Raw genomic sequence first — 22,846 nt, 5'->3', positions numbered from 1 at the left:
TGGATTAGGAAATAGGTAAAATGACAAAAGTTTGTAAAACAACCACAGTTCAACAAACCACCTAGTACTTATATTTAGAGTAGGGGAAAAGCATGGGAACACAATGTATCCTACAATAAATTGTTTGTTAAGGGAAAGTTAAATATAATTACTCCAGTTTTTTTAATGGTAGAATACTAAATATCCTTAGTCATTATGACCAATTAAGTTTAATCAAAACCAAACAAGCAATGTGAAATCATACCAATTTTCTCAATAGCAACAGAAGATATAATACAATAAGTCACAATAAAACTAGCAAAACTGGGTGCTTCTATAGTTCTTATCCCCTAAAAATCCAATCAAAACTGTGTCCCATATATTTATTTAAAAAAAACACACAAAAGTACACATTCAAAGCAGGAACGCAGATGGAGTATTAAAATTAAAATTTAATATTGATGAATTCAGACATTCCCCAGCCAAGCTCTGGGTGTGGATTTAGATGGCATGTCTGAGTGTCCGTTCAGTTTTAGTTCTTGCCCGACTGATTCTGGAGTACTTCGGGGAAAGTGTGGCAAGGTCCCAGAGCTTGAACCAGCTTCGGTTGCCTCACGTCGACACAAAAGTGGCACACATCCAAACATGTAAGACTTAAAAAGCCCAAACCACCGCTAGATGACTGAAAATGAGACGCATCTTCGAACTGTCTGTTATAAGTGGACGTCTCAATCCTGAGGGTTAAAGGCATTTCAGATCTCAGTTCAGTCCTCTGTGCTCTGGGAGCCAGAGGAAATGGGGATGGTCCAAATGGCCCTCGGAAGACCCTTTTAGGGTCTTACACGGCTGTGCTCTTGGTCCCAATGTGTGGCCGAGCAAATTCCACAAAATCATCAATAAGAACCGGCCATGCTCCTAAAAGGCAAAAAAAACCAAATTTACACCATCATTAAATTTTAACCAGAACAATACACTAGTCAAATGCTTATCAAACATTTAGTGTTACCAAACACTATGCAGAAACTTTAAAGTCATCAAAAAAAAAGTTTTTAAAAAATAAGGATAATTTCTTGATCGCTTTGAAGGTAGTTATGAAACAAAACCAAATGAATAACATTAAAGTGAACTTGTAAACCAATAAAAGTGAACAGTAAAGTGAAAAGATGTTACGCGGACCCTCCTCATCGTAGTTGGACATGTCGTCAGTTATCATTGTGCTGAAGTCTAACAAGAGGTTCCAGGTGTCTTTTGGAATAGACCTCTTATGGTGCTCCTGCAGGGAAATAACAGTATGCTGAAAAATACAAACTTTTTATAGTAGCTGTTTTTAAACTGAATCACAGTCTTTGGTATTGAAAGAAGAACAATTGGCATGCAAAAACAGGTGCCTTCTGACAAATGATCTTACATCCACTCAGGGAACAAAGAGATACTGGGGCTGTTATGACAAAATATACTACCTATTGTAAAATAAATAAATAAATAAATAAAAACATTAAAAATCAAACCAAGTTTTCCATGAAATAACAATCAGCCTCATTTATCAATGCTGAGTTTGCAAAATCTTCCCAGTTTAAACCTCTGGGTGAGCCCTGTATGTATGGACTATGCTTATTTGAGCTGTGCTAAGTAGCAATTTTATTTCTGTACAAACTGGACTAGAAATGTTGCAAGTGAAGCATGACAAAGCAGCATAAATCACTCCAGCCAATACTGTGCTGCTTTAATAGCTTACAAACATTGTCTGTGATATTAGAGAATATATCTTTAATTTACCTAACCACAGTATCTACAAAGCCAACCAAAATTATTCTAACAAATCCTGCATATTTCATATAAGCATAATTGTCATTTACTACAGATCTGTTTAGAAGGAGTTGTCTAAACAGATTTATGAATCCATGTACAGTACACATTTGAGGATTAAGCATGCCTGGTTCAAAGCCAACACCTAGAGAAAGTATTGCATTTATATGACCTTAATCAGCATATGATTATTATTAGATTATGTACTGTGTTATTATTTTGCAACTTCCCTTGGCAGCATGTGTATCATATGCTTGTAATGGCTAATGGCTCATATGTATATGTACATCTAAAACCTGTCCAAACACGAGAGCCTGTTTTTTTCCACAATAGTATGATATACATTTACCAGTCATATTCATAGATTACTGAGACACATACACAAAAAGACTCACCACTAAAAATTTGTTCCACAGGTCTAGGAATTTGAAGCGTCCAGCCAGTACTAAATTCCAGTAAGCAATTGCCATTTCTAAATCTATAGAGGAGAAATAAGGCAGATAAAATTATTTATCAGAAGCATGATGACTCACCCCTGGCCCCAGTGCAGAAGCAATTAACTGACACATACCCAAGCCTTTCTGCCCCGGATTCTTCGCAAAGTTGAAAGTAAACTGATAAAAGTCCTTAAACTTCCCTTGGTCTTTTAACTCCTGCTCCATTTTGGGTAATTGTGCTTTAAGCTTCTCTATGCTGTCACATCTTGGAAAAACAAAAAGGTGTATTGAATGCAAAATGCATGTGTCAGTAAGCTGTGCCATGATCTTTGTCTGTGGTAAAGACACTAATGTGTAGTGTGAGAACTTAGAACAACAGAAGTTAATCACCCTTGTTCAGTCATTCCATCCATGAATTCTTGTTTTGAGAACTCGCACTGCGTTGCAGCGCGAAACTTCCAGGCAATTAGTAGTACACTTATACTGGCTGGATCAAGACCCAGGTCATCACAGAACTGCTGGATGCCATCTATACCAATCTTGTTATCATCATGGGGGTCTGTTAAAATGATAAAAGGTACTAATGCCTTGCTTTTAGCACCATGGTTATCCAAGCCATAAGGTAACTGGTTGAAAGATTTAGCCAGCTTGCTTCAAAGGAGAGTAGACATATAGTAGACCCATAATAGAATAAATACCAATGAAAAATAGTAACAATTAATGCAATGCAAGCCAACATATGCTAGGTTTAATTATTTGGAAACTATTTTTGTGACAAAGCATTCCCTTAAATCTGTTCACTGCAAAAATCCATAACTTCTAAATGAGCAGATGACACAATGACCATCACCACACTATGAGGGAAATGTTCAGACATTCCTCCTTACCTCTGTACCGATTGTAGAGCTGTTCTAGTTTTTTCTTTTCAAATGATCCCTTTAGATTTTGTACATAGAGTTCGGGATTCTGAAAAAAGTTATCTGTGGCAACATCTAGTTTCCAGTCATTCTGAGACAAACAGTTTAGTGCTGTTTTCTCATTGGACTGAGTGAAAATCATGAACTGGCGAACTTTATCCTTCTGTGAGGATTTCAGCTTGTTCTGTTGGAAGAGAACAATTGGGGCAGAATGTCAAAAATGTCAAACTTACGTTACTTGAATACAGTGGACGCCTGCATAGTTGAGCATCTTTTTAGGCACACATCATCAATATAACGGTGGGCCTTTCTCTCTGCTAATTTAATAGAGTGCGATATCTGTGCAGCTAATGGAAACATCTTTTTACACAGGTAGTATTAACGTTATATTCTAAACAGAATATAGGGCCATACAATCTAGTTGCAATTCAAATATATTCCTGCCAAACGACATCTATATCTTTGTTAGCTAGCTGGCTAGCTGGCTAGCTAGCTAGCTTTCATAAACACCCGATATGAAAATAAGCATGGCTTTACATTACTGATTTTGGTTTTACTTCAGTGTCCGTTAAGATAGCTAACTATCAATCAATCAATCAGTCAGTCAAGCGAAAAACAACATAGCTCGCTTAGTAAGATGGTTAGCGAGCTTAATGAACGCTTGCACAGCAGACAGCTCTGTGTAGCCAGCTAGCTATAGCTATGTTAGCTCTAACAATCATCAGTTCAACAGCTCTCGCTGCCTAAAATCGCCATAAATAATATACAGCAAGAGGAATAACATTTCTAACTGTGATGTACCATAATACACACAACTGTCCTGTGAGTACAAAATAGATAATTGTGTGCGCGCGCGTGTGTACATATATATATATATATATTTATATATATATATATAGTTTTTTCATTTACCATGTTTGTGATTTCAGGACTCCCTCTTCCGCTATGCCTCTCGGCCCTTCATCTACTTCCGCTTTTGCGCAGTACGTTTTCCTAAACAGGTAAATGAATGCTGTTGAAAATAGGCTTTAATCATAGAAATTAATTTCTTTGATATTGGGCAAATTTCTCGCTGAAGGGTCAAACGTAGGCTTGGACCAAATTGCCTTGCCAATGGTGAATGATCACTGAATACTATTTTCAGTCCAGGTTTAGTGTCTGGAAAACTGGTTTATTGTTGATAAAAATGACCACTAAAAGTTCCCCTTTAAACGTTTTCACTTTACTTCTGAACATAAACTGAAATTAAACTTGTTTGGTTACTGAGCTAACTGATGTATTACAACATGCAGATACGCTGAATAATTAAAAAAAAAAATCACATTATTGTTACCTTAAAAAATGTATATTATACAAAAGGTTTTTTGTTTTGTTTTGGCCAGGAAAACCTTTACTATTCCTTATTCCATTACTAAGTAAACAAGAAGACCGAGCAGAAAAAATAATTAAAGCAGATTAAACAATTAGGCCTTTTTTGATAAATCGCATGCCTTATCGTGTTGGCTTTCGGTCCATTAAAACTGTATGCGGCACTAGCACTTAGATGGTCACTAAATTAATCGACAAGCATTGAAAGGGAAAAATGTGCTAATGTTGTCTCTACTAAATAGACTAAACTAGACTATATACATTGTCTTTGGTTGGTGGAATTGGTGGCATGCAGGAATTTAACTTTTTGGGTAACTTTTCTGCTGCCTGTTCAGAGAAATTTGAAACTTGCTGTTAGTTGCCGGTTAGCATAGGTTGCATTTTAATGTCCTGCACGAGACGAGCGCTGCATAAATATTTTTTAAATGCACGTCAATGTGCAGATAAGGGTGATTTACATTTCAATATTCTGCACGATACAAACTGAATAATCAAAAAAATAATGCAAATCAATTTGCAGCTTAAGGTGTGTTGCATTGTAATATTATGCACGCGACATGAGCTCAAAATTAACAAAATGTTTAGTTATTAGTCGTTCATCCAAGTATTGTTCAGGTATTGCAGTCCTTGTTAACTAATGTATATCGAATTACAGGAACGTAGTCGAATGACGGACTAGCCTAGTTATCCACACGTGTTATCTACAGCGATGAATAATTTTGCAAATTGATACCTCACTCATAAAACCTTTAATATCTTTAATTTACCACGGACATTTGGATTCTATTAACCAAAAGCAAAGCTAAGGAACAGAGAGCGTCCACAGCAGGTCATAGTACACCGCCTCCTAAGGCTAATTCATAAACCCAAAAATGTGGAGACCCCGTAGCAACCGCATTACAGCTTACCATTGCGGCAATGTCGTTGCGCTTTACGATATAGTTCTGCGCAAAGCTTGGAAAGCGCCACAACTTAGGAAAAGTAACATTAAACTTTTCCGGAAGAAAAGTGTGATGCACACGGTGTGCTTACTAAAAGCACAACGAAGAGAGCTCTTTTTAACAATTACTGCTAGTTCCACGCGGAATAGGGAAAAATAGTTCCGGTGAAATAAAATCGCCTGAGATTCACATGCTCTTCCTTTCCAAGTGAATGCCGAAGTCGCGAACGGACCATGTCTAGCGGTTCTGCTGATTATAACAGGTATATATCTGCTTTGATCTGGTTCGGATCCAATTTTCTATGACGTTGCGTCGTTGTTTCTTGTCGTGAGTAAAATATTCGAAATCGTCTCGGGGTTTTTTTTATTTTTTTATATGGCGGTTGTGTGGCCGTGCGCCATAACTTGGCCTAGCGTAACATGCACAGCTGGCTAGATTTCTTGCTAGCCAGCGTCGAAGCTCTGTACAGTACCAGTACTCAATACAGTAACAGACCCGAATAGGTGAATGTGTAGCTTGGTTACACTTCTAAATGTTAGCTCATATATCAAATAGCTGTAGTTTATGCAATTTATAACTCGCGGTCGTTAGCCTCACGCCCACCACCCATGCCGTGGCCTGTAAACTAGCTAACGCTAAAGCATTAGCTGGCTTGTGTGTTCTGTGTGGAGGCTTTGGGCCTTGAATTGATTTGCTTTAGCATTAGCAACTTGACTAGCTAACGTTACCTCAGTACAGGCAATGGAACTGTAAGCAAAATGTCGATCATAAGTTTAGCCTTGCAGAAATCTTTTGAAAAATAAAATGCGACTAGTTCGACTTTTATCTTTGGATCTTACTTGGTAATTGGCTAGCTAAATAGTTCATTTGACCTTAAAATGGCGCCCTGTGTGGAAGTTTATACATTTATTTTTGCAATGTCAGCACTAGCATCCCATCATACAGGAGTACTCGTCATGGAGAGACGGGCTCACTTTGCTCGTGTCTCGCTCACTTTGCTCGTGTCTCGACTATCCACGTGGCATTTTAGGAACGCCTCCTCGGATCATGCACACTGGAACGCTCGTGTCCACCTTTCTAGCCAGAAAAAAAGTGCACGCCCTAAGACATGACAAAGTTCTTAAGATTTTGTTTAAAGGAGCAAATGTTGTAAATGATTGTGTGTGCGTGTGTGTAGCTCTAGAGATCGAGACCATGGAGGGCCGGAGGGAATGGAGCCTGACGGTGTCATCGAGGTAATGTCTTTGAATACTTTAAACTCGATACTACTAAAACTTGAACCGGCTGTGCGCGCGTGTGTGTAAGCACTGGACCCTCAATCACCCAGGCCCCAGATAGAAGGCTGAGTGCAAAGGAAAAAGATATGACCACCCACTGGAAGGGTGATGCAGGATTTTTAATGTTTAGATATATACTTATTTTTTTCTTTTTTTTCCTCACAGAGCAACTGGAATGAGATCACAGACAACTTTGATGATATGAATTTAAAGGAAACACTCCTTCGTGGAATTTATGCTTATGGTTTTGAGAAGCCTTCTGCTATTCAACAAAGAGCAATTATTCCTTGTATAAAAGGTAACATGAACACGGTGCACATGTTTGCATATGTTGTCACTGGTTTTGCTTTGCTTACCTGCACAGCCCTTATGTTGTCTGAAGCTTGAAGTTCACACTGTTCCATGTCCTTTAGGTTATGATGTGATTGCTCAAGCCCAGTCGGGCACTGGCAAAACAGCCACATTTGCCATCTCCATCCTGCAGCAGTTGGAGATTGAGCAGAAAGAGACCCAGGCTCTTGTCCTAGCCCCGACCCGAGAGCTTGCTCAGCAGGTATGCTGTACCTGAGGTCACGCTAAACTGTTGTATCAGACCAAGGCAGCATATTTGGACAGTAGCTCAATCCAAGGTACTGTTTTGCGGTTCTTCCTGCTATGTGACTGGTGAAATGTGGACTTGCTATGTTAGACTGTTTCCTTATTTGGTACTAAGCAGGAAGCAAAAATGCAGTTATTTTTGTGTTCATTGTCTATAGGAGTGATTTTTGACTTAATTGTTTTTGAAATTTAATGACTGAATAACTGCTTGACTAGCTCAAAGCTAAAGATTACTTGTTTCTGTGGTCCTGTAGATTCAGAAGGTCATTTTGGCCCTGGGTGACTATATGGGTGCCTCATGCCATGCATGCATCGGTGGTACCAATGTCCGCAACGAAATGCAGAAACTACAAGCTGAGGCTCCACACATTGTTGTGGGGACACCAGGTCGTGTGTTCGACATGCTAAACAGGAGGTTCCTCTGTAAGTGTTGGGCAAAAGCAGTAATCAGACCAGCCTGTTGTGTATTGGACAAAGTGTGAAATGATGGTGTATCATCTTTCGGGACTGACAATTCATGGAGAGACTTTTTAATCTACTTTACTGATCATAATTGTCCTGTGTGCCGTATTGCATGTAGCCCTGGATGAAATTACTCCCTGACTATTTTTGTTTATTTTTACTCCTTTTGCTATAGCTCCTAAATGGATCAAGATGTTTGTCCTGGATGAAGCAGATGAAATGCTAAGTCGTGGCTTCAAGGATCAGATCTATGAAATTTTTCAGAAGCTGAGCACAAACATTCAAGTGAGTTGAATGTCCTTAAACTAACAGTTTTATTTTTCTTCCATGCAAAAGAACTGTGCTTAAATTACAGAATCCAGGTCTCCTGGTTTATGTAATAATGCTAGCGGAGTAGAAGTAGGTGGAAGAAGAGCAACTGCCCTGACCCGTCAATGAAACGTGGTTGGACCTCTTTCTTAATGTCCAGTGGCCTTCGTTTCAAGGTTCAGTGCGACAGTCATCCTCACTGGTTGTTTATCTGTCTTATACGGTTGGCTTGCTGTGCTTACTTTTTATGTAAATGCAAGTGTGATGCTATAGGGTTCCTCCCTGCTGCAGGTTGTGCTTCTCTCAGCCACCATGCCCGCGGAGGTGCTGGACGTCACCACCAAGTTTATGCGGGAGCCTGTCCGAATCCTGGTGAAGAAGGAGGAGCTCACCCTGGAGGGTATCAAGCAGTTCTACATCAATGTGGAGAGAGAGGTGAGTGCATGTGTGGGCCTGTGATCCCATCTTGATGTGCTCTGTTAATTATCCACCTTCTTTTTCCAAAGCGCCATGCCAAAACCAGCGGTTCTAAGTTTTAGAGCTTAGTTCTGTTGGTCATGCTAGTATGGTATGTTTTAAAGAAGGGAGAGCAAAAATGCAGCATCGGAAATGAGTCCAGGAGGAACCTCTTTCCTAATGTTCAGTGTTCTAGGGCTCAAGATTCTGTGTTACACATTACAGCAATGGGATATGGAGCTTATCTGAGCTATCACTTCAACGCACTTCTGATGGCAAATTGCTCTACCTGCAGGAATGGAAATTGGACACGCTCTGTGACCTCTACGAGACTTTGACAATTACCCAGGCTGTCATTTTCTTGAACACGAGACGGAAGGTGGACTGGCTGACTGAAAAGATGCATGCAAGAGATTTCACTGTGTCTGCACTGGTAAGAAATTTAGATTCTCCTTCGACTGTTGTTTAACCTCAGATGGGTTGAAGACAAATAATTATTTCCTTTTACTGAGTTGTGAGCCTGCCTGTTAGGGTTGAGTATGAAATGATGTTATACCATCTTTCGGGACTGACTTGTAATGGAGAAGCTCTTCTCATTTCACTGATCATACCTCTGACCAGATGGCTCGGTGCATTTTTAGGTAATATTTCACTGGCTTGGGTGATTGACTGACTACTCTAGTTTTAAAAATAAAATCCTTCTTTTGTAGCACGGAGACATGGACCAGAAAGAACGGGACATCATCATGAGAGAGTTTAGGTCTGGTTCCAGCAGAGTGCTGATTACAACAGATTTATTGGTGAGATCATCTCAAAAAAATTTGAACTTCCATAAGCTATACAAACCAAAACATAGTGTCTATTTTGCCTGTTTATTTATTATATCAATTTGGCCTTTTAGAAGACGCAGTAGGTTTATCTCCAATACGTGTGATGGAATTAGACTTGCCACATACTATGCAATGCTTCTGCTAGATTAGTGATCTATAAAACTGCTTTTCTTCAGGCACGTGGTATTGATGTGCAACAAGTTTCACTTGTCATCAACTATGATCTTCCAACGAACCGAGAAAACTACATCCATAGGTGAGTTAAGTCTGGTGTTTTGCTTTGAGTCTATTCATCTGGGGGGCCTTAATCTCCAACTGTTTCCTTTTCAGAATTGGCCGAGGAGGTCGTTTTGGCAGGAAAGGTGTCGCCATCAACTTTGTTACTGAAGAGGACAAAAGGATACTGCGAGACATCGAGACGTTTTACAACACGACTGTTGAGGAGATGCCCATGAATGTTGCTGACTTGATTTAAACTCTGGAGATTTTAATGCAGGGATAGCTGTTGAATAATCACTTGCATTTGCGCTTATTTTATTGGAAGAATAAAACCTCTTCTCAATGCTGGCTGTGGATCAGACTTGCAAATTCGATACGTGACTCTTCTACGTGGACGGTTAACTCCATATCAGTTCTTACTGGTAGTGGTGTTTACAGAACATGGGTTCTTTAAATGTATTCTTTATCAGGTATTTTCTCCCTAGTATGTTCAAAATCTATGTATTAGATGTTCTTCACCGTTTAGTAATTTACTTGTGGACTAAAAGATACAAGTGCTGCATCAAATCTGCCAATTATGTTATGCTAACATATGTGTGCAGTTTAACTTGGTTCACTCATCCTCCCATGTCAGTAAAGCAAAGGCACTTTTTTTGTTGAATGTATTATTTAATTGTATATTGTTTTATCAAGTACTTCTTTGTGTGAAGTCCTCCTCAAAAGTGGGTCTTAACATTTAAAACAATGTTTCATGTAGTATTTGGCTCATTTGACAATAAAGAGGATAGTGATACTCCAACTGTAGCTTTTGAGTGTATATTTAAACTATAAACTGACACTTCATTCTAAAGTGGACTTTTGTTTGCTCTGTGAGCATGGCAGCAAGAGGTGCTATTGTAAAGGTGATCATGTTGTAGGGTATGTTTTGTGTATAGAACCTTTCAGCTTGTAAAAGAAACGAGCTCCCTTTATGGTTATATAGTCAGTTTAGGAGGTAGTGGGGCTTTTTCATGTCACTTTTGTTCTTTGAAATGTCTTATACTGCAAATTGGCATCAGAGGGATAAATGGTTTGAAAGTTAAAAGAAAAGCATTGTTATGTAGTGCAGAATGCCTGGTCTGACAGTCGCAAAATTTTGTAGCACATGCTGATGCATGTGTAAAATCTACAGCAACAATACAGTCCAAATATCTTGTGAAGCTCAACTGGAATTGTGTGAATATCATATTCACCTTCAATCTTCACCTTTGAGTGATGGATGAAGTAAATGCTTATGACTTGCATTATAAATATATCCAGCAATACAATGGTGTCAGGTATATCTGCTTGTAATCTTTGGCCATAAAATGGGTATTTACAGGTGGCAAAAATTTAGAGCTTTAGTGTCTTACCATACCTCGTGTGATTCATTAAATGGATGCCACACAGGAGTCTTTCAGTAAACCTTATACTGAACATTGCAAGGCAGACCAAAAGAGACCATTTTCAGCTATACGTGTGCAAACAACCTTACGATAGTCCAGTACACTTGCACAAAAACTATTTCCTGTGAGACATTTCTTGCAGTGTTAATTACTGGGTACCATCATATATTGATTGAGGTATCACTGTTTGGCCAGAACAGGGAAATAGTTTCAAATCAGCAGGTCAGACACTAAAGCTGTGCAGAGATAGACAACAGACAACAGGTTTAAGTTCAGTGTATTTACAGTTATTCATCTGAGTGAGCAATTTTATAATAGTATGCCTTTAGCCCTGTTCTAGTTTAGCACACACGTATAACAAAAGTCACTGATAATGTCTATAGTGCTGGAATTAACTGGGAAATGCATGAGAACTGAGTGTCTGAGTGCTAACTGGGCAGCCTTGAGGTGCAAGCTTGCATGTTTATTTTTCTTGGATGTTGAATGAAACAGCTTGGATGTTGCTGTTTCCACATTCATTATCATTTATGGAGGCACAGAAAAAATCTTACAGAATTACCGAGGTCCGAACAGATTGTGCTCATGGCTAGTTATGGTTCTGCCCACACACCACATGTTCTGACTCCTGAGGACGTGAATGCACATTAAAGCGGTGTACATGTAGGGGAGGAGCAACAAAGAATGTGGCTCTGGATCTTATTTTTTGTAGGAGATGATTGATATGGCAATTCAATGTTTGCCCATTGTTTTGCACAACAGTCTGCTATTGTTAACACTTACAGCCCACAGACTTGCATCCCATTTTTTTTGTGCCGATTGTGAATCATCGTAGACCATAATACCGTCAGTCATTAAATTTTGCACACTGATGCACAGTGGATTAACGTTCATACAGCTATTTGTGTGGGCAGATGCAAAATCTGCCATGTTATTTATTTGGTACATCTGCAAAATATAAATTCAGAAGAACTTTAATTAAACAAATTAAATTAAAAAACAAGCTGAAGTAGATTTAATGGAGGGCACTGAAAGGAAATGACGTGATTTTAGGTGGGAACAATCACTAGACATTCACAAACTTCAAAATAAGTATGGCGTTCCAAAAACTATGGTCAAGACTGTCAAAGTGATAATGACTGCACACAAAAAGGGGCCTAAAGCAGTGAGATGATGGGGGGGGGGGGGGGGGGAAGGAAAAATTGTGATTTCGCAGTAAGAAAAACTATATGTTTCACAGAAAAGCTGCTTTGCATGGGTAGGATACAAAAAGGTGTGAAATACAGAGTAGTCTGACTTTAGCTACTGTGCAGTATAGCCTTCCAAAAAGTCCTGAAGATACCTTCTGTACCTCAGGATCTGTTGCGTGTCTCCAGAGCTCGTGGAAGTCTTCTTCATGTCCATGTGAAGTCATCATCTGGTTGTAGATGCAAAGGTGGTAAGGAGCCCTACCCTCTCCTGAGAAGAAGACATGATCCTGGGGTGAAATCCCCATTGCATTGGCACAAATGCCCAAGAAGACGTCATCAATATGAATAGAGGAGTTTAGTGTGAGGGATGCTTGGTAGACTCTGGAAGCCACATCTTTTGATAGGACATAACCAGCACCAGGTGTGTAATCAGGGTAAATTGACCAGGGATACATCTCCTGAGAAACATAGTACTTGCTCTCCTTGCTGCGAACAGGTGGAGATCCTCGATGTACCTTTCCAATCCAGAAGTCCTTGACGCCTGCCTTGTCAGCCTCTTGGAGGTAGCGGATCAGGTTGGGCAAGTGCACAAAGATGTCATCGTCAGCCGACATGAGGAAACGGGCATGGCAGCAATAGAAGTGTGTCCAGCTCATCTGCAGCAATAGCTTGAGGGTCAAATTGTGGAAGGTGTCAAAAAAGTCCTGTTGGATGAGATCATGGTAGCGCTCATTTTCCTCCTGCAGCTGCCGCTGGAGCTTCCTCCTCTGCACAGGCTGAGGATGGAGGCCCAAGGCGAACAACACTCTCACAGTCGCACCAAGGGTTTCCTCTATATATACCTCATTCCCCCATGTTGACCGAATGGCCTGCCTTCTCTCAAAGTTCTCTGGCGAAGTCTTTACAAACAGCAGCAGAAGAACATTTTGGCCAGCGCATTTCTGCTCATGGTTTATCAAGTATCGGTGGTTGCTGAACTTGCGTGCTTCCTCGTGGCTAATCTTTAAATTAGCGCTGATGTAGTCAAAGCTGGTAAACAGGCGACGGAGAGAGTAGGATTTAATATGGCTCAATATGCTATTGTCAAGAGTTTCCCAGTATACTGTGACCATCAACATCACAAAGCACATTGTCATTAGATGTCGCAGTCTGCATTTTCGTAAACGGTGGACATTCACAAACATCTTGAACCATTGTAGACCTTCAGCTGCAGGTCAGGTTAGAGAGGATGGACAAAGGGTGCTACACATCGTTCTACACGGTGTTCTAGTTGGAGTTCCAACATAAGGTGAAGACCATTTCAAGGGACTTCTGAATTTCAAGGGACTTCCTTAAAGTGTTCTGTGTCTAAAAATAGAAACATATATATTTTGCTAACAAAGTATTAAACTTATATCCATTACATAAAACTGTACAACATAAATACTAAGTTGTGTAACTCGAAAGTAGTGCTAAATTTAAAATCTAAACTAAAATCGAACGTTAGCTACTTAGCTATTACAAACTACACATGTTGCTTAGAGTCGGACCCCTACACTTTGCAAGGGAAAACCAAATAGGTTTGTCCCATTGCACAAGTCCGCCTAGGTACATGTGCAGGCATACTAGCTGTCAAAAAGAAATCTAGCTTCACATAAGGGAGAAAACAATTTAAAACACTGAGAAACGGCAAGCAATAAAAGTCAGAAAACACCTTTCTTTTTTTTTTTTTCCTTTTCAAAAATAACAACATTGTTGCTGTCAAGGTTACGAGCTATAGGTTATCTATCATAATTTATCAGGCGTTAAAAACCCGCCTCTGTAGTTAGCCACATCAGTATCGCTTTACCCTATACATCCTGGATGAAAAATAATATAGCTATCCACACGCAACGAGGTGCAGTGTTTCATTCAAATAAAACAAATGTATTAACCAAAAATACTCCCTTTCTTACACCATATAAAGTGTAGCTGTCAAAAGAGGTTTTTTAAATTAAATTCTAAACTTCTATATTTTCATAAAACAAAAACCACAATATCCCAAGTAACTAAATAGCTGTCCTAGCTAGGTTAACTTATAGCGTCCAGATTTTGACATTATCTTTACCATTAGCTGCTTACCATCTAACGTTATAAGCTAGCTCATAACTTGCTATTAATTATATGTAATCAACCGTATATCTTGCATTTTCTTCATAAGCACTTAGCTAGCTAGCTACAGTAGCAATCAAAATTTACATTTCAAACATTCAAACGAAAACAAACATAAGGGAATAAATAAGATAAAATAAAAATTAATAAAACACCACACGACCGAAAAGATCTTTTAGTTTTTGATTGTTCGGGTGGAAGGGAATACGTAGGTTAGCTATCCAGTCAGCTAGCTAGGTTAACTAATTGCAGATTCAAGTGATTTTTACGAAAATCTGGAGTACCTCCAGGTGCGTGAATCGATACGAGCACACAGAGATTTCTTTAAGCGAGAAAAAGACATTTACGGCTTGTGAGTTAACGTTAGAATAACGTACTACGATCAAATAGTTTTGAAGTAAACACGCTGATGTTAACGTTAGTGCTCGTCATGCTAGGTAACAGACTTCCTAGGAGTGAATAGTTTTCACTGCGTAGGAAAGATTTTAACCTACTTTACCCAGGTTCTTATTATACCGGTTTTTGTACAGTTTGCTTCCTTTACGTTTGGTCGTCTGTCTGAACTTTCGGATCTTCTCGAGCTCATACATTGCAGTAACTGAACATAGCGCCCCTCTATCACGTCATCACAGCGAAGCTTTCACTATTAGAGGAACAAGTTCATGTTTATATCGTGTACATAGTCATTTATGTATATAGACATTTCTCACTTGTGTTATCGCATGGTTTATCACTTTATATATTTTGCGACTTAATATGTTTCTTAGTCTAATACCTTCTTAGTACAATACTGATGTTCGCAGTCCTTGGAACACCATCCATGGCCACTCTTGCATAAGCAATGTACATAATGTATATATGTATATAGACCATGCTAATTGTTATATTATTAAGGTTTATAGTTCATCTGTACCACACTTTTGTAGGTCCTGAACCTGGTGAGACGCAGGAGGAGCCCGGCCAGGAGTCACCCCACAAAGTGAAGTCCCTCCATGCTCCTGAGTCTCCTATTCCAAGCAGAGTAGTTCCTCAGCAGTGGATAAAGTGGCCCCCAGCCAGTAACCGGAGTGTGTGTCTGCAGTTTGACAAGGATGTGTCCAACATCATTCAAGCTACAGCCAAAGGAGATGCTGACAGTCGACTTTAAACAATGACTACCATCATTATCAGCTATGCCTCTGAAAGATTCAGGCAGGTGGCGAAAGGTAACATCAAGCCCACCACCTACACCATGAATTGTAGGGTGGAAAAAAATACATTAATTGCGACAGGAGCTTCGAACCCCTAAGAAACAGTACAAGAAATCTACTGATAAGGAGAAGCAGGCATTAGCAGAACTGCAGAATTTTCTGAGGAAGAAGCTGATGACTCTACACAAAGCAGAGTGGCATAGGAGGCGGGGAAGTGAGCCAGGAAGTGAGCTGCTTTCATCGCCAATCCCTTTTGGTTTGCAAAACATCTGCTTGGAAACAAACGCAGTGGCCACCTAGAGTGTTCAAGAGAGGAAGTAAATTGTTTCCTCCAGAACACCCTGAGTGATCTGTTGAGGGAGCAAGAGCTTGAGCCCAACAAAGCCCTCATCAGCCCTGCCCCCCCCCAACAACGGAATTCAATCTGAGGGAGCAGAGTCTGAAGGAGGTGGAGGAAGTGATTAAGAGAGGCTGCTCAGCATCCACTCCATGCCTCAGCCGTGTACCCTACTTGGTCTATAAACGTTGTCCTGAACTTCTTCGGCACTTATGGAGGATTTTGAAGGTGATATGGCGAAGGGGGAGAGTCACTGACCAGTAGAGGTGTGCTGAGGGAGTTTGGATCCCAAAAGAGGAGAATTCATGAAACATCAACCAGTTTTGATCCATTTCATTATTGAACGTGGAAGGGAAGGTGTTTTTTTAGTAACGTCTCATGAAGATTGACAGAGTTTCTCCTCAAGAACAACTTTATCAACACTTCAGTACAGAAAGGTGGGATTCTTGGACTTCCTGGATGTTTGGAGCACACGGGGGTAGTTTCACAGTTCATCAGAGAGGCCCATGAGAACAGAGGTGACCTAGTTGTGTTGTAGTTAGATCTGGTCAATACTTATGGTTCCATACCACACAAACTACTCGAATTTGCACTTCACTGCCACCATATTTCCAGTAAGATCAAGGATCTGATCTGAGATTACTACAATAATTTCAGGTTGAGGGTCACTTCTGGGTCAATAACATCAGACTAGCATCATCTTGGGAAAGGAATAATAACAGGCTGTACCATTTCTGTTATTCTCTTCACCCTTACCATGAACATGGTGGTCAAGTCAGCAGAGGTGGAATGCATAGGGCCCCTAACCAAGTCTGGTGTACGGCAGCCATCCATTAGAGCGTTCATGGACAACCTTACCATCAAAACTACATCTGTCCCAGGGAGGAGGTGAATCATACAAGGACTTGAGAGACTTATCACCTGGGCAAGGATGAGCTTTAAGCCCTCTAAGTCAAGATCCATGGTGCTGAAGACAGGGAAAGTGACTGACAAGTACCGTTTTTTTCTCTAGAATTATCATTCCTTCCATCTCAGAACAACCAGTCAAGATCTTAGGGAAGCTATTTCACGCAAGCCTGAAAGATTCAGCTGCCATCCAGAAGTCCAACGACAAGCTTGGAGCTTGGCTCACCAAAGTTGACAAGTCCGGCCTGCCTGATAGATTTAAAGCCTGGATCTACCAGCATTCCATCTTACCGAGAGTCTTGTGGCCTCTGCTGGTCTACGAGGTCCCACTGACAACAGTTGAGTCCCTGGAAAGAAAGATCAGCAGCTTCCTCAGAAAGTGGCTGGGCTTCACACAGAGTCTCACCAGCACAGCACTGTATGGGACAAGTAACATCTTGCAGGTACCCTTCAGTGTCCTCATTGAAGAGTTTAAGGTTGCACGCACGAAAGGTCCTACAGTACAGGGACTCCAGAGACTGTAAAGTGTCATCAGCTGGTATTGAGGTGAGGACAGGAAGGAAATGACAGGCTGAAAAGGAAGTGGAGGTGGCAGAGTCTCACGTCAGACAAAAGGCACTGGTTGGTAGTTTGGCGATGGGCAGAGCGGTCTTGGGTTACTTCCCAAAGACCCAGATCAGCAAAGCCCAGGGCAAAGAGAGACACTATCTATTTCAGGAAGAGATCCAAGCAGGTGTGGAGGAAGAGCGAGTCAGCAGGGCAGTGGGATTCTGGCAACAGGGAGCGTGGACTAGGTGGGAGAATACACTGCAGCACAGGATTTCCAGGTTAAACATCATGCAGGCAGACTTCCATCGTGTCCTGTTCCTAGTGCAGGCGGTTTACGATGTCCTGCCAAGTCCAGCAAACCTCCATGCTTGGGGAAAGAACGAGACACCTACCTGCCTCCTGTGCTCCAGAAGAGGCTCTTTGGAACATCTCCTCAGCAGCTGCCCAAAGGCACTTGCGGATGGTTGCTATTGGTGGCGCCATGACCGGATGCTTAAGGCAGTTGCTGAAAGCATAGCCTTGGCCATCAGCACCAGCAAACACCATCATGCCAAAAAGAAGGTAATCACCTTTATTAAAGCGGGAGATAAATCTCAGGCATGACCCAGAACAACAACGGGCCTCCTCCATACAGCCTCTGACTGGCAACTCCAGGTTGATCTGGGAAGGCAGCTAAAGTTTCCTCAGCATATAGCTGAAACATCACTCTGCCCAGACATGGTCATCACCTCTGCCGCCTCAAAACAATTGATCATGCTGGAACTTACAGTGCCCTGGGAAGAGAGCATGGAGGAAACCAATGAGAGGAAGCATGCCAAGTACCAGGTACTGTTAGAGATGTGCAGAGGCAGAGGCTGGAGGATGAGCTATGAGCCCATAGAAGTGGGCTGTAGAGGCTTTGCAGTTTGCTCCCTCTGCAGAGCTCTTAGTCGACTGGGCATCTCAGGAATGGCTAAGAAGATGGCCATACAATCTGCAACTGAAGCCACAGAGAAAATCACATGATGGCTTTGGCTCAAAAGGGCTGATCCGTGGGTAGCTGCTGGGACGCAAGTTGGGGCTTGATCATCCCTGGCTGGGTCCCCTGGGTGAGGGTGTCTGATGTTGAGAGACCTGAAACATCCGATGACTCCAGGTTACATCATTGATGTGTCCTAGTGCATCCACAAGATGTTTCTTACATAACAACTCACCTCTACAATCCTGCGCTTTTGTACTTCTGTAAATCACTTCTACAACCCTGCCCTATTTATTCTGATTTAATGTATGTCTTCTCTTGTACAATTAGTAGAGGACTGTGAATTTCCTTTGGGATCAGTAAAGTCTTATATTATCTTCATATCATTGTTTTCTTATCTTATCTCTAAAAGCATGTAGAGCTGTCTCTACATGTCTGTAGAGCTGTATTTGTATCAGTTTTTCACATATAAGTATATGCTCACTACTTTAAAGTCAGTGAATGTATATTATGAATGAATATATATTTAAAGGGAAATATTTATATATAGATAGATAGATAGATAGATAGATAGATAGATAGATAGATCTCTTTAAAAAGGAATTTTAAACCTACACTCACATTTTTGTTTGGTTTAAGAAATCTATTAATCTAGATTATAATCTAAGATTAGAATATAATACTTGTATATAATATAAAATGTTTACTGTAAATTCATGTTCTCACTTATTTTCAGGAGGACACCCATTGAATTGGTTAAATCACTTATCAAAATATGAGGCTGACCTGTTTAAGATTATTAAACTCATTAGAATACCACATTTTACTGGATTGCAGTCTTTATAACAGGTGGCAGGACTTATTTACAAATAGAGTAAACAAAATAAAGGCAATTTTTTCATTATGCTTTGAAAATGTATTTATTACAAAGCTGGTTCACTTACTAAATCCAGTGAATGTTTTAAATGTTTACCATAAGAATGGGGGGGGGGGGGGGGTAGTCTGAAATTAAGCAATCAGTTGCATTAATCATGCATGCAATGCTGCATACTACCACAAGGAAGCACTAACTGTCAATTATGTGTTGTAGGTGTTATGCTCCATATAGAATGTTATCATTATATTGACTATGTGTACAGGCAGGAGGGATACACAGTAAATCCATTTCCACATTGCTATTTTTCATTTAACAAAATTACTTTTAACCGGTGATTGTTCTGCATGCATGTCTGTTTGGTTTATTTTTGGAGTGAACAACTGGCAATGGTAGAAATAACCCACAAGTTACACTATTATCAAAATATATTTTATTCTGGACGTTTTGTTTGATCTGACTCGAATCACAAAAGTCAAATCAACATTGCAGGGAAAGCATCAGCAACAAACTGAGAAATAGGGAAAAGGGGGCTTAGAAAATGCCAAAAATGACAAAGTTGTAAGGGGGGAAAAATAATTTAAGTATTTCCATGGTCTAGTATGCTCAAGATATGCCCACGTATGTACTTTTTTTTTTTCTTTTCGCAAAGACAACTACAAATAAAATGGAATTACAAAAGATTTCAAGAGTACAAAACTTCTAGGGGTCATGAACACAAAGGTGAGAACTAGGCATTTAGGTAGGACTAAAGTTAATAATTGGATGCCTCATAAAAAGCACATCTCTTTAAAACCAAAAACATTATAAAATACCATTCCACTGTCATAGACAATATAATAGTGTCTTTATGGTACAATCTGTATATTTTATTTAAAGCAAGCATCAAAATACTCTTTTCTTTACAAAATTTGAGACATTCTGGACAAAACCTGCAAATTATGATTTATTTGACAGAATGATATGAAGCCATATGCTACAAAAAAGAGAGAAAAGAGATACATAGGATGTCATTATACTAGGTCATACCTGTTTTTGAACAGGCATCTCCATCCTACATAACCCAGCTCATGTTCAAGTCAACACAAGTTGTCACCAGATTTTTTTATCACCCTTGAAAAAAATATCCAGAATGGTTAAGTGCTCACTGAAATCCATTGCATTACATCGATCTAAAGTGCAGGAAAGTAACTTACAGTCTGTCCTTTCACTTCTGATTCTCTGAAATTATGACTGTCTAATGGTATTTTATAAAGAAGCTTGACTGCTCATTAGTGAATCACATGCTCCAAATTAGTGTGCCCTACACCCTTTGAGAACTTCAATTTCTAAAAATGCAAGTTTAGAGTAGGAGCACATTTTAAGAGAATCTATGGTTTCATGAATATTAGGATTCCCTTCCAGGACACCCTCCGAACAGTTCTAAGACACCACTACACTGCCAGCACACATTTCTTAGCTCCCAACAACTGAAATAGGTATTTATTTTTATTGATTGCTTGCTTCAGGTGTTTGGAGCAGGGATGAACAGGAGGACCATTTAGGGGTATCCAAGGACTCAATTTGGAAACACTGTTCTACTTTGACATTATACAAGGGCGAAGCAAATTCAACTCGTGCTCACTGGTAAAGCTGCCGACATTCAGAAAGGTATATAAGCTCATTACAAGGTCTTATTAACATGACTAACGTACGATAACCAGTCCGACACTTCAATTAGTGCTGGGATCAGTTGCACAGATAGCGTTGCTATTTGTTGGGTCTTAACGTAGCCTGTGAACACAACCAATGAGCTCCCACCATGGGTGTGGTTGACAGCAGGAGAGCCTATAACCAAATGCTGAAGAGCGTTGGTCGTTGAGGCTGAAAAACGGTGGAAATGGATACCATGACCCCACAATAACTGATCATTTTATTTACTGCTCAGGTTTACTTAGTAACCAATATTCTGCTTTTTGTTCAACAGCCTACATTGAGCCTGGTTTTCTCTGGAAGGTGTTTGGCATACGGAGCCATTAATGTCAGAGAAAACTGATACAAACGCTATGGATAGGCATCACAGTCTCCTTTCTCCAGGACCAAGCCAGAACAGGCTGTGAGCATAAAATTCATTTCAAACAATTCATTCCATTTTCCTACTGACAAGAGTTGCATAGGTCATAAACACAAACCTTTTGCCTTACTAAATCAATCAATCTTTGTCATCTAATGGTCTTATTCAATAAAGAAAAAAAACAAAAAAAAAACAAACAAAAAAAAACAAACAAAAAAAAAAAACAACCAAAACCTAACGCACAAGAAAAAGTTTTTGAAAAACTGTCAATTTGACAATGTTTGACATTGTGTTGAGCATTTCTACCCTGCTGAGTTGCGAAGATGAAACAGCAGCTGAAATGTGCACTACACATACTAGTATCTGCTGCCTCTCTGTTTTTGGAATGAACAGGGAAAATTTTAAAAATAAATAAAATGGTACATGTACAACACAGGTGATTTATTAGCCATGTATCCTGGGTGGGAATATATAACAGTCCTTGCTCACACCTCCGTGTGTGCGGTGAATGGGGTGTCCTCTGGGGAGAGGCTCCTATAGACCAGGGGGGTGGGGTGGGGGTCCATGCTGAGGACACAGAGCTGAGAGCCAAAGGCCCAGCAGAAGTGGGGCCAGGGCCAGTCAGTGAGTTTGGCTATGTACACATTCATAGTCGGTCCATGGCTTCCCATTGGCAGCGTCATTTCCGCAGATCTAATACACAAACCTGAAAGAGACAGGTTAGGCATTAGCCCTGGAAGATACTGTTATGCACTTACATTTAAATAAAGAACAATAAAAGAATCTACTCTACAGCTTCAAGTCTGTTCATTTATTGCTTGGAGTCATATTGGGTGCAACTTGGATTCTATGATCTTTGAGTTTGGAGACCCACCGATCCATCCGATGCACTTGCTCCCACTTTGTCTCCGGTGGAGTTCCAGCACACCTCAAATATGCCACCTGTCCCTCTGTAGCTGTTCACTAGAGCGCCACTCTGTTTGGGGGTGGGGGGGGGCTCAGTTAGGTTCATGCTGACACTTCTACATGCTACTTTCAGAAGTAGAGGTGAACAAAACTAGGGTGATATTTAACACTATAGGAAACATTGCTGAAAAATACTCATTCCCTCTCAGGTTAGGTGAGAACATATTTGAGTGCTGCTTCCACTCACTGTCGTGGAACCAGGTTGGGGCAAGTGATGAACCAAAAATGTAAAATTTTACTTAAGTGAAATGAAACTGTTCTGGGAGACCTGCTTTACATGTCACACATAGGGACCCTCCATCACTGTCAAATGCAAGGCAAGAGAAATAATTTGTCCAACCAGGGCAATAGGTTGAGGGAGTCATTTTCTGTGCTCAAGAAAACCTTGGCTTATGTCTGTGGCATAATAAAAGGGTTTGCCTTCCCAGTCATCGAACACCCACAGCTGCTGCACCTGCTTGCAGCCCCGCTGACAGATACTAGCAGGTCCAGCTGGCCTCTTACCTGCGTGTTCCAGATGTGGACGCACTTGTCGAAGGAGCCACTGGCCAGGTGCCGCCCATCCGGGCTGAAGGCCACGCTGTAGACAGGCTCCTGGTGCCGAGTGAGGGTGTGGAGGCAGGCGCCGCGCTCAGCATCCCACAGGCGCACCGTCGAGTCAAAGGAGGCACTAC

At 40.5% G+C, this 22,846-nt stretch overlaps 4 protein-coding genes, 4 non-coding genes and 1 pseudogene across 9 annotated transcripts in view; 6 read left to right on the top strand and 3 right to left on the bottom strand.

Annotated features, from left to right (window-relative positions):
• Positions 1–193: 193 nt before the first annotated feature.
• Positions 194–4,113, bottom strand: dcun1d1 (DCN1, defective in cullin neddylation 1, domain containing 1 (S. cerevisiae)). Its single transcript, XM_026998251.2, has 7 exons — positions 4,052–4,113; positions 3,110–3,323; positions 2,613–2,781; positions 2,357–2,487; positions 2,181–2,263; positions 1,156–1,252; positions 194–894 (listed from the first exon to the last, which is right to left on the bottom strand). The coding sequence occupies exons 1-7, from the start codon at positions 4,052–4,054 to the stop codon at positions 818–820; spliced, it is 774 nt and encodes a 257-aa protein (XP_026854052.1). The 5' UTR covers positions 4,055–4,113; the 3' UTR covers positions 194–817.
• A 1,401-nt stretch (positions 4,114–5,514) lies between these two features.
• Positions 5,515–10,397, top strand: eif4a2 (eukaryotic translation initiation factor 4A). Its single transcript, XM_026998350.2, has 11 exons — positions 5,515–5,710; positions 6,626–6,683; positions 6,891–7,023; positions 7,139–7,278; positions 7,577–7,745; positions 7,960–8,069; positions 8,385–8,528; positions 8,845–8,982; positions 9,260–9,349; positions 9,556–9,635; positions 9,710–10,397. The coding sequence occupies exons 1-11, from the start codon at positions 5,682–5,684 to the stop codon at positions 9,852–9,854; spliced, it is 1,236 nt and encodes a 411-aa protein (XP_026854151.1). The 5' UTR covers positions 5,515–5,681; the 3' UTR covers positions 9,855–10,397.
• LOC113570161 lies at positions 7,799–7,875 on the top strand. The gene has a single exon (XR_003409866.2). It is a non-coding gene; the product is annotated as a small nucleolar RNA SNORD2 (small nucleolar RNA).
• Positions 8,106–8,285, top strand: LOC113570163. The gene has a single exon (XR_003409868.1). It is a non-coding gene; the product is annotated as a small nucleolar RNA SNORA81 (small nucleolar RNA).
• On the top strand, positions 8,583–8,769 carry LOC113570164. Its single transcript, XR_003409869.2, has one exon. It is a non-coding gene; the product is annotated as a small nucleolar RNA SNORA81 (small nucleolar RNA).
• Positions 9,087–9,160, top strand: LOC113570165. Its single transcript, XR_003409870.1, has one exon. It is a non-coding gene; the product is annotated as a small nucleolar RNA SNORD2 (small nucleolar RNA).
• A 1,856-nt stretch (positions 10,398–12,253) lies between the features above and the next one.
• Positions 12,254–13,414, bottom strand: b3gnt5b (UDP-GlcNAc:betaGal beta-1,3-N-acetylglucosaminyltransferase 5b). The gene has a single exon (XM_026998395.2). It carries the CDS (start codon positions 13,391–13,393, stop codon positions 12,254–12,256), a length of 1,140 nt encoding a protein of 379 aa, XP_026854196.2. The 5' UTR covers positions 13,394–13,414.
• Positions 13,415–15,489: 2,075 nt separating this feature from the next.
• LOC113570075 lies at positions 15,490–18,423 on the top strand (annotated as a pseudogene).
• Positions 18,424–19,569: 1,146 nt separating this feature from the next.
• tbl1xr1b (tbl1x receptor 1b) overlaps positions 19,570–22,846 on the bottom strand; it is a 14,762-nt gene continuing 11,485 nt past the window's right edge. For both annotated transcript variants that reach the window (XM_035536421.1, XM_026998372.2), the window contains exons 14-16: positions 22,677–22,842; positions 22,081–22,182; positions 19,570–21,912 (exon numbers count right to left, since the gene is read on the bottom strand). In XM_035536421.1, the coding sequence (XP_035392314.1) occupies positions 21,886–21,912; positions 22,081–22,182; positions 22,677–22,842 (295 nt within the window). In that variant the 3' untranslated portion in view covers positions 19,570–21,885. The remainder of the gene's footprint in view (positions 21,913–22,080; positions 22,183–22,676; positions 22,843–22,846) is intronic.

The sequence above is a fragment of the Electrophorus electricus genome, chromosome 18 (assembly GCF_013358815.1).
Source record: "Electrophorus electricus isolate fEleEle1 chromosome 18, fEleEle1.pri, whole genome shotgun sequence".
NCBI classification, from domain to species: Eukaryota; Metazoa; Chordata; class Actinopteri; order Gymnotiformes; family Gymnotidae; genus Electrophorus; species Electrophorus electricus.
The sequence above is the reverse complement of the archived record's forward strand: the minus strand, read 5'-3'. Positions and strand labels throughout refer to the sequence as shown.

Excerpts from the sequence above, each read along its gene's own strand:
- dcun1d1 (XM_026998251.2), bottom strand. Across the intron at positions 2,488-2,612 it reads GATGGAATGACTGAACAAGG|ATGTGACAGCATAGAGAAGC; the intron begins GTGATTAACTTC and ends TGTTTTTCCAAG. Across the intron at positions 1,253-2,180 it reads TGTGGAACAAATTTTTAGTG|GAGCACCATAAGAGGTCTAT; the intron begins GTGAGTCTTTTT and ends ATTTCCCTGCAG.
- b3gnt5b (XM_026998395.2), bottom strand. The coding sequence starts at position 13,393 with ATGTTTGTGAATGTCCACCGTTTACGAAAATGCAGACTGCGACATCTA.
- eif4a2 (XM_026998350.2), top strand. The coding sequence starts at position 5,682 with ATGTCTAGCGGTTCTGCTGATTATAACAG. Across the intron at positions 8,529-8,844 it reads ACATCAATGTGGAGAGAGAG|GAATGGAAATTGGACACGCT; the intron begins GTGAGTGCATGT and ends CTCTACCTGCAG. Across the intron at positions 9,636-9,709 it reads CGAGAAAACTACATCCATAG|AATTGGCCGAGGAGGTCGTT; the intron begins GTGAGTTAAGTC and ends TTTCCTTTTCAG.